This window comes from Oncorhynchus tshawytscha, linkage group LG14, assembly GCF_018296145.1.
Source record: "Oncorhynchus tshawytscha isolate Ot180627B linkage group LG14, Otsh_v2.0, whole genome shotgun sequence".
NCBI classification, from domain to species: Eukaryota; Metazoa; Chordata; class Actinopteri; order Salmoniformes; family Salmonidae; genus Oncorhynchus; species Oncorhynchus tshawytscha.
Window position 1 is genome coordinate 42,597,818 of NC_056442.1, and position 15,421 is coordinate 42,613,238.

General features: G+C 41.2%; 2 protein-coding genes across 2 annotated transcripts in view; both read left to right on the plus strand.

Moving 5' to 3' along the window:
* Positions 1-7,444, plus strand: part of LOC112267448 (chloride channel protein 2-like) — a 64,196-nt gene extending 56,752 nt beyond the window's left edge. Inside the window, exons 25-28 of the mRNA XM_042296593.1 lie at positions 87-125; positions 3,110-3,214; positions 4,054-4,140; positions 6,528-7,444. Coding sequence (XP_042152527.1) covers positions 87-125; positions 3,110-3,214; positions 4,054-4,140; positions 6,528-6,734 — 438 coding nt within the window. The 3' untranslated portion in view covers positions 6,735-7,444. The remainder of the gene's footprint in view (positions 1-86; positions 126-3,109; positions 3,215-4,053; positions 4,141-6,527) is intronic.
* LOC112267238 (chloride channel protein 2) overlaps positions 1-15,421 on the plus strand; it is a 464,010-nt gene that overhangs the window by 61,319 nt on the left and 387,270 nt on the right. The window lies entirely within an intron of this gene.

Below are 15,421 nucleotides of genomic sequence, written 5' to 3' on the forward strand. Positions count from 1 at the left end.
TAGAAATAAAACCTTGAACCATTTATCGCTTGGTGTGTGTTTGCAGTGTAAGTGTGTTGATCTGTTTCCTGTCCCTCTTCTCTCAGGATGACTTCGATGTGGATGATGACATGACCATCAGAGAGGTGAGACCCTACAACACTTTCTCTCCCTCTTTCTCCCTTTTCTCTCAGGATGTGTCAGTGCTGTCTATGCTACAGTGTATTTACTGGTTATCAGGGGAATAATTAGTCACTGTGTATGAATAGCCTTATCAAAGCTGGAATCTCTATGGGCATCTATTATCTCTGCACCAGGGACCACAGCCAGACACTGTGTAGCCACATAAAAGAGGAAACCACCTAGGCTTAAAGGAAGTGGAGTTTGGATAGGGATTGAGGTTAGGGTTGATGTTTGGGTAGGGATTTAAATTAGCGATGGGGTTTGCAAAGTGATTTGGTTGGTATTAGGAATGATTGGATTTTAGATTAATGCAGGAATTATTGGTGGTACCTCAATTGAAATATTCTGAGATTTTTTCACTGCATTCCATAATCTATAATTCTTTAATCTCACGTTTCCGTTTCAACTGCTACCATGCTTATTATGCATATCACTCTCATATTTGCTCAACTATTAGCGTTTAGATATGCAGAAGCCCATATAGGTAACAATCACTGGAGTGTAATGTCTATTCCAAAAGGAATGATTCTGTCTTCTTAAATATTAATGAATGCCCCACAAAAAAACTTTTTGCAACTGAAATACGATGTTTACCCATGTTGCACAACGATTGGAGTCAATAAATCATGGTTTTAGTCAAAGTATGATACATTTGGGCTTGAAGAGACAAATCCGGAAAGCCCATTTCGTGCAAATCGTTGTGAATGTAGTATATTTTCCTATGATATGATGAAGAAATTATTTTCAGCCTACGATTAATTTCAGCACTGGGTTTCATTTGAATGTTGCCACCCACCAGCATGACATAGTTTATTAATCAGAAACATCTGCAGTTATTCGTCTTTGTGACTGAGATGAGAAACAGCCTTGTGTCCACTCGGCCGCCTGAGCCGTTTTATTAATGGTATGAGATAGCATTTTACAAACCCGCTTCCTCCGTCGCCCCCAGATGAATGGTTTTGACCACTAAAGTTTTGCTTCACTAGACGCTCCACTGCTTTGATTGGTGTAAAGTGTTTATCCAGGTAATGAAAAGTCACCCGCAAAATAAAATGTATAGTTACATGTCATCTGCGGAGTACATGATCATTTCACTTCCCCTGTGAGCCATGAGCACAGGTTGATTTGGCTTTGCTGTACCGCAGCCTGCCAGCAGTCTACTTACCAAGGGTTGCACCGTGTCCATTACAATGTAGAAAACGCATATCAGCTATCTTTCAATGGTTATCCATATTACTGGAGCTTATTCTTTCTAACTATCTTTATGGCGGATTCGCGGCCGCAATTTATGGACGATGCCAAACGTTTGGCGATAACAATAGATGGCGAAGTCAAAGATGACTGGTTTCCATCTGTGGTGAAGTTTTCCCTAAATCAATGCTTATGACAAATCCAGTTCCAGAACTAGCTATAGAGCCAGCTGGCTAATCTTTTGAATATTTGTAGTTATAAAAACAGCACCATATAACATTAATTAGCTAAATAAGGTTAACTAGCATGTTAGCCAGCTACACAGACAGGTGTCAATGCCCTATTTGTTGACGTTTATCAACTCCATGTGGAAATTCCCACATCCAATTTGTGAATATGTACAAGTAGGCTTTGTCATTCTTTGGAGGAGGAACCTAAACATGGATTTCCTCTCTGGGACAAGAAATTACGTTTAAATAGTGGTGGCAACTTCCTCGTGAGTCCTTTTAAGGAATTGAAGATAAAAGCCATAGCCGTTCTTTCTCACCATGGATGTAAAGACCATTTCAATATTCTATACGTCTAGTAGGGCTGTGACGATCATGGGATTTTGGATGACGACAACTGGCCAGCCAAATGACCACTGTCACCAAAATAACCGTTCGAATAGCATTTTAAAAAATGAATAGAATGAAGAGAACAGGTGTCCCAGACATTCAAGTCAATGACAGTATAATGGGTGGGCTGGCAGTCATTGCTAGCGTACCCATCGGAGCTGTTAGGTTCTTATTTTTCAGAGTAAATAACTCACGGACACTAGAGAAGCTTTAACCAAGTTTAATCATTCCCAAAGGTTCTGTACAGCTGAAATCAGATGGCCAAACATTTCAGACATCAGAGTTCATATACATTCTACTTAAGACACTCCTCTTCCTTACAGTTTATGGCTCCACAGGAAAGAAGGTAACCAGATAGCAACCCTGATTACTCCCTTAAGGGGAACTGACCTCACCCCTCACCTCCTGACCCACAGATATCCATCTGTCTTCCCTATATCAACACATCGCTCTCTTCTCCTCCATCAAACACGTCCCAAAGCCTTCTGTCTTTCTTCAGAGAACCATTAACTTCTAACATAGTCTCTTTCATTTCCTATCATTCATTTACTACCTCAATGATCAATGTTTAGCCGATTCCAACAGAGCAAAGCAGAAAGGAAAATATTTGCTAAAATATGTGCTGTGCTTTGTTGATTCAAAAACAAGTATGAAAATGTATGCGCTCACTATCATAAGTCGCTAAATGACTCAAATGTAAATGTAATTCAACTCCACTAACATTACAAAAAAATGCTTTCCTGTGCACGAGCCACATCAGTTAACATCATTTGAATGAACATTCAGCATATATTACAAAGCAAATTATTCCATCACAATACCAGGTAGCCATTGTGAGTGCACCCATGACTACCTGTCAACTTGCCAGGGTTACAGGTTCCAAGCCTGTTCTATTCACCTATTTCTATATGTGCTGCCGCTGAATTGTAGTCATTCTGTCAGCTGTTTGTTAGGAAAAAAATATTAATTTGATCAATTTATTTATTACAGTTATGACATTTACTTTCTGTCCATGGCAGTCTTCATCCATAACTGTAGTTTACATGGTTATACGGTAATTGCGCCAGCCCAATGTCTGTGTTTGAGTACTTCCATAATATTTCTCTCCACTTTCCTCTTTATCCTCCCCGGGTTTACAGATTGCAGAGTGGGAGGAGAACCAGCTTGACGAGCAGGTGAACTTCGACAACTGCATGATCGACCCCGCCCCCATCCAACTGGTGGAGAGCACCTCACTACATAAGGTCTGTCTGTCTTTATTTCTGTCTGTCTGTCTGTCTGTCTGTCTGTCTGTCTGTCTGTCTGTCTGTCTGTCTGTCTGTCTGTCTGTCTGTCTGTCTGTCTGTCTGTCTGTCTGTCTGTCTGTCTGTCTGTCTGTCTGTCTCCGTTATACTGCTCAGTACCCCCTTTTCACTAAATAAATCCAGGATTATTATGTAAAATGCACTTTGTAGATGGATAGTCCAGTGTTATTGCTATTATAGCCACTGCAGTACAAGCGCACAAACTCACATTTGTGTGTGACTTATGGAAACGGGTGTTTGTTCTCTTGCATCTATCAGTCTGGGTAACATGTATTCCATGTTGTTTTATGTGTTTGTTTCCTGGAACATTGTAATGGTTAACTCCCATTTCATTAAATATTGAAATAACAACAAGGTTATTCTATTTCCTGTGATTTGGGTTTAGGCTCAAGCTGCTGTCTGTGTGGTTCACTTGAGGTTCTAGCAGCTTACAGTATCAGTAGGGATGTTGTACCTTTCACAACAATCTAGCTCAGTGGTGCTCAAACACCCGATTAGGCTAATCAAGGTGATTACTTTTGATGACTTGCTGATTTACTTCATTAGTTGAATGAGGAAGGAGCTTGTACACCATTCAGCTCTCCAGTGACCACTGAGCTGACTGTTCTAATGCACTAAACTGCTGTAGTTTAATAGCTGCTTTCAGATGTTTACTGTTTTGTGATTCAGAAGGGCCTCCATATGAATGTCAAAAGGGAATCTATGATTCTAAGTGTTCTAGATGTTGGTTCTAAGTGTTCTAAATGTGGGTTCTAAGTGTATTGTTCTCTTGTCCCCAGACCCACACCATCTTTTCTCTGCTGGGGTTGGACCATGCCTACGTCACCAGCATTGGACGACTCATCGGAGTGGTGTCCCTCAAAGAGGTGAGTGACACAGATCACCTGGGGTTGAGCACATCAACATGTCACTGTCCCATCATCATCATCATCATTGATTACAACATCACAACAGCCACCATTGTCATAGACCTCTCCATCATCGTCATCTTTCTCACTGTCACAATCATCAGCATAACTGTCACCACCATCACACACATACCATCAGTATCAATGACCTTCACTCCTTCCGTGTCTTGTTATGTGACAGACAGCGAGACAAATGTCTGGTTAATGTTCCTTGCAGTCTCTCCTCTTTCTGTCTCTTGTTCTTTCTATATTTCTCTCTCTCTCTCTCTCTCTCTCTCTTCACAAACAAAGCAGGCGGAGGCACTCTGTCTTTGTCAGTTGGCTGTAAAACAGGGGATTGTGGCTAAGCACAGTGTTGTTCCACTGGCTGACATTCAGGCCTTTTGTTTGGTGTTAAACAGCAGCGAGATGAGCCTCACCTCTCCTTGCCTCTCCTCTTCTCGCCCTCTCGTCTCCTCTCCTCTTTGCTTCTCCTCACCTCTCAACGTCTCTGTCACACAGCACTGCTGCATTCAGCTCTCCTTATGCTTTCTAATAACTGGGGAGGGTGTGTATGTGTGTGTGTAAGTGAGAAACATGTCTGCCTAGAAACCGTTGTTTCCCAGACGTCTGTCATTGTTGGGGAATGAGAGGGGTGGAGTACAGTATATGACGACATCTTATTAGGGCTATTGTTGGGGCCAATATATGTTGAGTTCAAAAAACCATTGTTCATCATCTTTAATTTCTTACCATGGTAGCATAGCCACACTCCCTATATTATCACCTAGAAACACCATAGTAAACGCCCTGTAATATTGCCATGGTTAAACATCACCATTCCACTTTGGTCTACACTTGCCTAAGACCGACAATGGTTTATATATGCACTAGATGACTGACAACAGGCGCCGTTTTGAAGCCACCGCGCCTCCATATTGGCACTCCCCCGCGGTTGTAAAAAATATATTTTGGAAGCTATAGAAATGCCTTTATTAATAAATAAAAAATGTTTTGCCATTTTCATTCTATTACAGACACCTTAATGAATAATTTTAAATTATATTATGTAAGCTAAACATACAAATGTAAAAATATATAAAAACATTTCTTTTTTTAAAGTACTGTTCCCACTAGGGTTGCAAAGGGAGGGTATATTACTGGAAACTACCAGTAAACTACCAGAATTCAGCATATGTGGGAACTCCTTCAAGACTGTTGGAAAAGCATTCAAGGTTAAGCAGGTTGAGAGAATGCCAAGAGTGCGCAAAGCTGTCATCAAGGCAAAGGGTGGATATTTGAAGAATTTCAAATACAAAATATTATTTGATTTGTTTAAAACTTTTTGGGGTTACTAGATGATTCCATATGTGTTATTTCCTAGTTTTGATGTCTTCACTATTATTCTACAATGTAGAAAATAGTAAAAATAAAGAAAAACCCTTGAATGAGTAGGTGTTCTAAAACTTTTAACTGGTAGTGTACATCATGGATGGACGCTTCTCCCTGTCATGGATGCCATTGTTGCCCTTAGTTTGAAGATGTAATCCGAGACAGATGTTTTCTCCATCTCCTTAGCTATCATACACTAATTCCACTGATTTCAAAACTTGGTCCCCCAGAAAGTGGAGAGCAACACTTATGCAGCTCTACTGAGCAATACATATATATTTTAAACTGCGTTAGACAGGATTACCTACACATACTGACCAGCTCAAATAGACAGAAGTGTGCTATATGGCAGACCAATCCAAACGCATCTCTCGGCATGTCCAGCCAACTCATTATCTCAGCCAATCATGGCTAGTGGGAAGGTTGCTTGCTTTTTCTGTGGCTAAACCAACTAGGCTCGTGATTTAATCATTTTATTCATATTTTTCAAGTATAAATTACCAAAGTTGCGATGGATTCCCATAGATTTTCTGTTAATTACCAGATTCCAGTAACTTTGGTAAATGAATGACTGGTAGTTTTGCAACCCTAGTCCCCACTACAACAAAGAATACTTAAATAGGTGTCATTTTGTCCTTGAATCATTTCTTTGAAATACTGTAAAATTACATTCATTCCAATGGAGGATTGCTCCTTCTGGGGAGTGCCAATATGGCTGGCCAGTGGCGTCAGTCTTTCATTGGCCAATACATAGCATCAGCAATCCAGGGTTTACATACATTATTGGTCACTGTACAGATTGAGCTATCCTCTCTGATACTGAGCCTCATTTATACTCAATCCCAAATTGACTGGTACTCCATAACTGTGACCCGTAGTCCCTACGTGTCTAAGTGTTCAGGCTATTGGTCTGTTTTGGATTGGGAAAGTCTCTTGGCCTTTGTTGATTGATTCTTCCTGTATTATCTCTGTAGCTGCAGAAGGCCATCGAGGGCTCTGTGGCAGTGAAGGGGGTGAATGTGCGCCCCCCTCTGGCCAGTTTCCGGGACAGCGGCACCAGTGGCACCATTATGAACAACGAGAACAAGGCCAGAGATCTCCACAAGCTGTGGAACCGCCGAAAGTTGATGTCCCTCCCCAAGGAGCACCGAGCCTCCGACTCTGACGAGAAGTCCAAGTGAGGTGGACTGGGATAGGTTGACGGGGATGGGGACGATGATGCGGACAGGTGGACGGGGATGGGGACAGGTGACACAGGGATGGGGACAGATGTGTTGGCGAGGAGTAGGAGGAGCATTGACCCCCCCCCCCAACTCAAAACCACTGCAATGCTGCAAACTCATGGCTTGGATCAATATTTAATTCTGGACTATAGAGGGATGGGTTAAGGTGTCACTGCTTAACAAAGGTGATCAGAGCAAAATGTATAGAATATGCGTGTTTTGACTATAAAAGGAATTGCATTTTTATACAAATTTTGCAGACTTGGCTATTGGTCTGACTTTGAGAGGAAATTTAAAAAAGAAAATCCTATGTGTAGCACAGTTATTGTTTTTGTAATGCATTATATGTAACAGATTACATGTAATCTGTTACTCCCCAACCCTGTCAAGCTCCATATAACGCATTTCAGGTAAAATAACAACCCAATGTTTATATCCCAAGACAAATTAGCAGAAAATACAGTCTCAAACACACACGCACAAGTTTTAATAAGAGCCAGTCTGCACACTCCAAGACAATGGAGTTCTCTCTAAAAATAGCTCTTTATAACCTTGAAGACAGGAAGAAGGAGAGGGGGGAGAGGGAAAGAGTGAAAAAGGCTCAAATATGACAATATGAAAGCGTTTTCTGTTATCTAATCTGCTGCTGCTTTAGGGTGTCCCCCCCCAATAGAACCCAGGGTAGCTTTCTGGTTGGCCAACTTCACATCCCCACTGTATATGTCCACTGTCCAGTAACACTACACTACGTTGATCAGAGTAAGGTCAGACCCAGACCACATAGAACCAGTTTGATTCAGTCCCATTCTAAATCCTATTTTCCCTAACCTTAACCCTAGCTCCAAACCCTAACCTTAAACTTAAACCTAACTCTAGCTCCAAACCCTAACCCAAATTCTAACCCTAACACTATTTCTGACCTTAACCCTAAACCCCCTAGAAATGGCATTTGACCTTGTGGGGACCAACAAAATGTCCCCAGTTGGTCCCCCCCAAAATTTGATAATTCTTGTGAGGACTTCTTGTCCCCACAAGTATAGTTAAACACGTCCACACACACACACACACACACTGACTGACATTTCTGCAACCTGGATGTGTTATTGCATAAATACGTTTTCATTTCAGTGGTGAGTTCTTGCCTTGTTCACCGCCACTGAAAAGAAAAACACACACACATTAACATCTTCACAAACTGACATGCAGAGAGATGCACACATATGAGGAGAAGTATGCTGTTGTGTATATCATTTTAATGGACAATATCATTATGATGGCTATTTTTTTTTAATGTTTTTATTCCTGTTTATTTTGTATCTTTTCTCATTGAATTAATTTTGATCTAGGTTTGATTGGCATCATTCATTCATCCAATGAGCTTTAATCATGGCTTATTTTGGGAAAGGGGCAGTGGTGTGAAGTATTTAAGTAGTACTTTAAAGTATTTTTACTTAAGTAGTTGTTTTGGGTATCTGTACTTTACTATTTATATTTTACTTTTACTTCACTACATTCCTAAAGAAAATGATATACTTTTTACTCTATACATTTCCCTGACACCCAAAAGTGCTCTTTACATTTTGAATGCTTAGCAGGACAGGAAAATGGTCTAATTCACACACTTATCTCTGATCTGGACTCACTAAACACACATGCTTCGTTTGTAAATTATTTCTGAGTGTTGGAGTGTGCCCCTGACTCCTTAAATTAAAAAAAAATTAAAATAAAATGGTGCCATCTGGTTTGGTTAAAATGATTTATGATTTACTTTTAGACTTTTACTCAATTAGTATTTTACTGGATGACTTTCACTTTTACTTGAGTCATTTTCTATTAAGGTATCTTTACTTTTACTCAAGTATGACAACTGGGTACTTTTTCCACCACTGGAAAGGGGATGGGGCTTTTGGGGGAATGTGTGGATTTAAGACTTTGCTATACGTTTACAGATTTAACATCATTGCTGTAATACATGATTGTTAATTTCAAATCTAACTGATCTACATTGCTATCTATGGAGTTGCTCTTCCTGCAACTCCTTTTTAGTTTTTTGTTGTGTATTGCTCTTCCCTGTGGAAAAACCAATCATATGGCAGTCCAATCATATGGCAGTCCAATCATATGGCAGTCCAATCATATGGCAGTCCAGTCATATGGCAGTCCAGTCATATGGCAGTCCAGTCATATGGCAGTCCAATCATAAGGCAGTCCAGTCATATGGCAGTCAATCATATGGCAGTCCAGTCATATGGCAGTCCAGTCATATGGCAGTCCAATCATATGGCAGTCATATGGCAGTCAGTCATATGGCAGTCCAATCATATGGCAGTCCAGTCATATGGCAGTCCAATCATATGGCAGTCCAATCATATGGCAGTCCAGTCATATGGCAGTCCAGTCATATGGCAGTCCAATCATATGGCAGTCCAATCTCAATATTCCAAAGCTTTATTTGAACATGCATGGGAAAACCAATTCAACTCGCTCTTTGTTCTCACAGACCGAGGATGGGTGGGGTGTTACACATGCCCTTTGAATGAGACCGGTCCTTCTGCTCATCACCACAGAAAGTAAAGGAAAAAGAACGACTAATCATACCAAGGACATGACCACTCCCCCACACATCCTGGGATAGCAGGACCTATGAAAGATTTTCTAACTCTCTGTGAAACACAGTTCTAAAACAGACTACAAAAAGGTAAAGGGACAACTTTCTTTAGGATTTAGCAATCTAAGAGAAACAGGATGACCTTCTTCATGCCAAATAAAATAACAAATTACATTTCTCTTCCACACTACTAATTGGTTGATGATGTCATTGGAAACACTCATCTTCCTCTCCTCTGGAGATGATGAGTATAATGAAGTTGAAATGTCCCTTTAATACACAATTGGAACAATGAATGTGTAATTACACATCCTCTTGCTGAAAGTTATTCCACATGGTGTAACTACTGGTGTTATTACACATCCTCTTGCTGAAAGTTATTCCACATGGTGTAACTACTGATGTTATTACACATCCTCTTGCTGAAAGTTATTCCACATGGTGTAACTACTGGTGTTATTACACATCCTCTTGCTGAAAGTTATTCCACATGGTGTAACTACTGATGTTATTACACATGTTCTTGTTTAACTATGTGAGTAATGTTTTGTAGTTACACATTTGAAAGTCACCTGTGAATTCCCATGTTAAGTTAATAACTCTAACCAACATCTGACCGTGTTACATGTAACTACAAGGTGCCACTACCATCGAATCCACATGTAATACCAGGGTTGATAAATAGGCTAGGACCTGGTAACAACAATTGTAACAAGGCACACCCTGTCATTTTCAATTAGTTTATTTCTATGTTATGACCTGGCTCAAATGCTATACCAAATCAAGTTTAATGTAAGAACAATGTAGTTACATAGGTTACCAGGATATTGCTGGCTCTATCGCTCTGGACAAGTATCTGTTGTTGTTCATGAAAATAACTATTTGTCTCTCTCTCAGGTCTACCCAGTGTGTTCAGTTTGGAGGTTTTTTGGGGGGGGGGTCTATCTGCAACCTGGTCTGAACTTTTCTTTGACCAGGATGCACTGTGTGTGTTTATGTAATAAACCAAACCCCATGTTACTTTAATATGGTGCAATGTTAAAGATACATTCTTTATTTTTTTAATGCATTTTCTTTATAAAGGTCATCTATTTATATATTATTAGGCGGCAGGTAGCCTTGCGGTTAAGAGTAGCCCACAGTAGCCAAAGGTCGCTGACATCTATAAATGTGCCCTTGACCAAGGCACTTATCCATAGTTGCTCTGGATAAGAGCGTCTGCTAAAGGACAGAAAATGTATGTAACAAAATGTATTAATTCATCAACACCTAAACCCACCGATAAAAAAATCTACTGAATTCTAATAATAAATGTTTTATCTATCACATCTCTTCTACAGTATGTGTAAAACAGGTCAGAGGCCTGCCTCGGAGCAGTATGTGTAAAACAGGCCAGAGGCCTGCCTCGGAGCAGTATGTGTAAAACAGGTCAGAGGCCTGCCTCGGAGCAGTATGTGTAAAACAGGTCAGAGGCCTGCCTCGGATATGTGTAAAACAGGTCAGAGGCCTGCCTCGGAGCAGTATGTGTAAAACAGGTCAGAGGCCTGCCTCGGAGCAGTATGTGTAAAATAGGTCAGAGGCCTGCCTCGGAGCAGTATGTGTAAAACAGGTCAGAGGCCTGCCTCGGAGGTATGTGTAAAACAGGTCAGAGGCCTGCCTCGGAGCAGTATGTGTAAAACAGGTCAGAGGCCTGCCTCGGAGCAGTATGTGTAAAACAGGTCAGAGGCCTGCCTCGGAGCAGTATGTGTAAAACAGGTCAGAGGCCTGCCTCGGAGCAGTATGTGTAAAACAGGTCAGAGGCCTGCCTCGGAGCAGTATGTGTAAAACAGGTCAGAGGCCTGCCTCGGAGCAGTATGTGTAAAACAGGTCAGAGGCCTGCCTCGGAGCAGTATGTAAAAACAGGTCAGAGGCCTGCCTCGGAGCAGTATGTGTAAAACAGGTCAGAGGCCTGCCTCGGAGCAGTATGTGTAAAACAGGTCAGAGGCCTGCCTCGGAGCAGTATGTGTAAAACAGGTCAGAGGCCTGCCTCGGAGCAGTATGTGTAAAACAGGTCAGAGGCCTGCCTCGGAGCAGTATGTGTAAAACAGGTCAGAGGCCTGCCTCGGAGCAGTATGTGTAAAACAGGTCAGAGGCCTGCCTCGGAGCAGTATGTGTAAAACAGGTCAGAGGCCTGCCTCGGAGCAGTATGTGTAAAAACAGGTCAGAGGCCTGCCTCGGAGCAGTATGTGTAAAACAGGTCAGAGGCCTGCCTCGGAGCAGTATGTGGGGGGTGAGGGGGGCTCTACAGATGTTGGGTCTTAATTTGGACCATTTTGTCACAGGAAGAAAATAATCCTGCAGCAGGAGGATTTGAATGAATATTGAATATTTAGTATTTCCCGCCAGGGGGCAGCTGGAAGCTGTGTTTGTAGGCTATTCAATTCCGTACCTACATTGTACCTTAGACTGAAAGTCCACTGGGCATCAGTTCAAGTAGCCTATGTAGGCTACAGCCCGTCTCATGTGAATTCTTATGTGGATTATAATAAATTGACATTCGTAGTGGGGTAGATGTATTTTTAATTTGGGAAAATGTATATTTTTTATATATCAATTGTTTTATTATACACTGAGTATACCAAACATTAGGAGTACCTTCCTCAGGGCATAGACTCTCCAAGGTGTCGAAAGCGTTCCACATGCTGGCCCATGTTGAATCTAATGCTTCCGACAGTTGTGTCAAGTTGGCTGGATGTCCTTTGGGTGGTGGACCATTCTTGATCAACATGGGAAACTGTTGAGCATGAAAACCCCAGTATTTTTTGTCTTGCCCATTCACTCTCTGAATGGCACACATACACAATCCATGTCTCAATTGTCTCAACAACACAAAAGTCCTTCTTTAACCGGTCTCCTCCTCATCACCTACATTAATTGAAGTGGATTTCACAAGTTACATCAATAAGGGATCATAGGTTTCACCTGGTCAGTTTGTCATGGAAAGAACAGGTGTTCCTAATGTTTATTATACTCAGTGTATTTCAAGGTAAGCAATAGGCCCACTGCCCTTTGACCCCTATCTTCCCAACAATGTTCTTCAATTGAAGCAACAAAAAAAATATGAAAGGAATGGGACTTCCCCACTCCTTAATAAAATATCTTTAATAAAGATTAAATCATTGGACAAATAACAATAGATTGTGAGCACACCTTTCATTATGCAACAATGGATAGGGTAACAGGTAGCTTACAGAATGAATTGGAATATAATCAAATAACCAGGGGCGCAACTTTGGTTTTATAAGTGAGTGGGACATAATTATAAAACTAAATGTACTGGATAAACACTCCAAACAGCCTACCCGACCACTCGGAGGAGTCTGCATGGTCCTAAAGCACACCTGGCCTAATTTTGTATGACATTCCAATTATAAAATTGGGGGACAAAAATGCAATTTTCAGATGTGTGTGCTGTGCCCCCCCCGTCCAAATGTCCCCTGTGAAAGTTTCACCCCTGCAAATAACTTTTGCTAGCACTAGATTGTCAGCTGATGTCTCCTTAAACCATCAATACATTCTAAATTCACCCGAACACGGCTGATCTCATTTGCAAGAATTTGTAGTCACCTCATTACCGCTCCGTAATAGATGATGCCAGTGTTACCTTACTCCAGTTTGCAAACAAAGTCTTTCAATATATGTTTGCCCTCTGGTTGGAATTATAACAATTTAGTCCTTTTTAAACAGACTAAGCATGATTTATAGTATCTATTTGACAAGCATAAAGTATTTCCTCTTTCACCACAGCAAATCCCCTGTGGAAATTGACCCGATACTTTGTATGAATGATAACTAATGTTGGTGTAGCTTACTGTTATTATTTTATGTGTTTCCTATTTATGTTATCCATTAACATATGTTGAAGCGTGATTCATCACTCCAGAGAAAGCATTTCCACTGCTCCAGAGTCCAATGGCGGTGAGCTTTACACCACTCCAGCCGACGCTTGGCATTGCGCATTTTAGGCTTGTGTGCGGCTGCTCAGCCATGGAAACCCATTTCATGAAACTCCCGATCAACAGTTCTTGTGCTGACTTTGCTTCCAGAGGCAGTTTGTAACTCGGTAGTGAGTATTGCAAACGAGGACAGGCCATTTTCACGCACTACGTGCTTCAGCACTCAGCGGTGCTGTTCTGTGAGCTTGTGTGGCCTACTACTTCATGGCTGAGCCGTTGTTGCTCCTAGACGTTTCTACTTCACAATAACAGCACTTACATTTGACCGGGGCCACTCTAGCAGGGAAGAAATTTGAGGAACTGCCTTGTTGGAAAGGTGGCATCCTATGACGGTGCCACGTTGAAAGTCACTGAGCTTGGGCCATTCTACTGCCAATGTTTGTCTATGGAGATTGCATATGTGCTCAATTTTATACACCTGTTAGCAACGGTGTTGCTGAAATGGCCAAATCCACTAATTTGAATGTGTGTCCACATACTTTTTGCCATGTAGTGTATTTGAAAGGGTACTCACCGGATAGGGGCCTCCTTGGAGTACACCAGGCGGGTTTCCGGAGAAACAGATCCAAGATTGACAATATTTTATGGCTATCAGAGGACATCCTGAGAAATGTCCAAAATAAAAATACAAATCTTGCTGTTTTCTTCGACATAGAGAAAGCATTCGACAAAACGTGGCATAAAGGACTACGTTACAGACAATAACCTCCAACTCCCACATCCAATCAGAAACAATCTCAAGCTTCCTCCATAACCGCCAAATAAAAGTTAAGGTGTCCACAGCCATCTCTCCACATTTACCCCAGAAGCTGGAGTCCCCAAAGGTACAGTCCTCAGCCCACTCCTGTTCATCATCTACATCTCAGACATTTACTATCCCCCACCTTCAATTGGACAGGTAGCACAATTTGCTGATGACCTATGCCATTGGACCAGCTCCAAGTGGCCACAGCTAGCCTCAAAGATACTCACAAAGTGCATATAAAAAAATAGAACAGTGGTCAAACAACTGTCAAGTTAAAATAAACCCCAAAAAGACAGAGTGCATCCTATTTACCAAAAACACAAACCTATAACTAAAGAAACTCGTAACCCTATTACATGCTGACCCACCACTTGCGTCACTTGCGCGAGCTTGACAAAATAAATGTACACATACATGTTATTCAATCACTGCATCCAGTGCTAGCGAGCGTCTGCGTGGCCAGGCGCTAAAATAGAAATTGGTTCTATTTGTGACGTTCAACGCGCTGAAAGTCCGGCCTCTCTCATCTCCTCATTGGTTTTAGTAGCATATACCCACGTGCCGTCTCCTCATTGGTTTTTAGGAGCATATACCCACGTGCCTTCTACTCATTGGTTTTTAGGAGCATATACCCATGTGAGTGATTGAAAGATGAACTTAGGTCCACACTGGTCGGTTGTAGTAATTCTGTAAAGTTGGTTGCCAATCCACAAAATAAAGTCCAAAGAAGAAAAATAAGCCTGAAGGAAGGAGGAGAGATGAAGAAAAACAAATTTGGCTTATCGTTTCATCTGTGGATTAATTGTCAGAGTAGAGGACCTTATGCATTTCAGGTAAAATAACAACCCAATGTTTATATACCAGGACAAATTAGCTAGCAACAGCAAGCTAGCTAGCTAAATTGCCATAAATGTTTAATGCTTTTTGACTGGTCCCCAAATGAATATAATTGGTTCAGAGTTTGTTTTTATATTTCAACCTGCATGTCCTGATTGCTTCTGGTGTGGGTAAACAAAATCAACTTACGCGCACGCCTGCGCTTTAGTCAGCATGTAAAAATGTACAACAAAACAATAAAAATTGAAAAATATGTTCCTGGGGGTAACATTTCAAAGAAACATGCTGTGGACCACCCATATTGGGAACATTGAGAGGGAAGGACAGAAGAATTATTTGAAAGCACTTTGTGGAAATAAACATAGAGCAGCACCCAAAACTATTTTATAATCAGATCAATTCTTGAATATGCACTGAATTACAACCTTCTCACATCAAATGAACAGACTACTAAAAATAC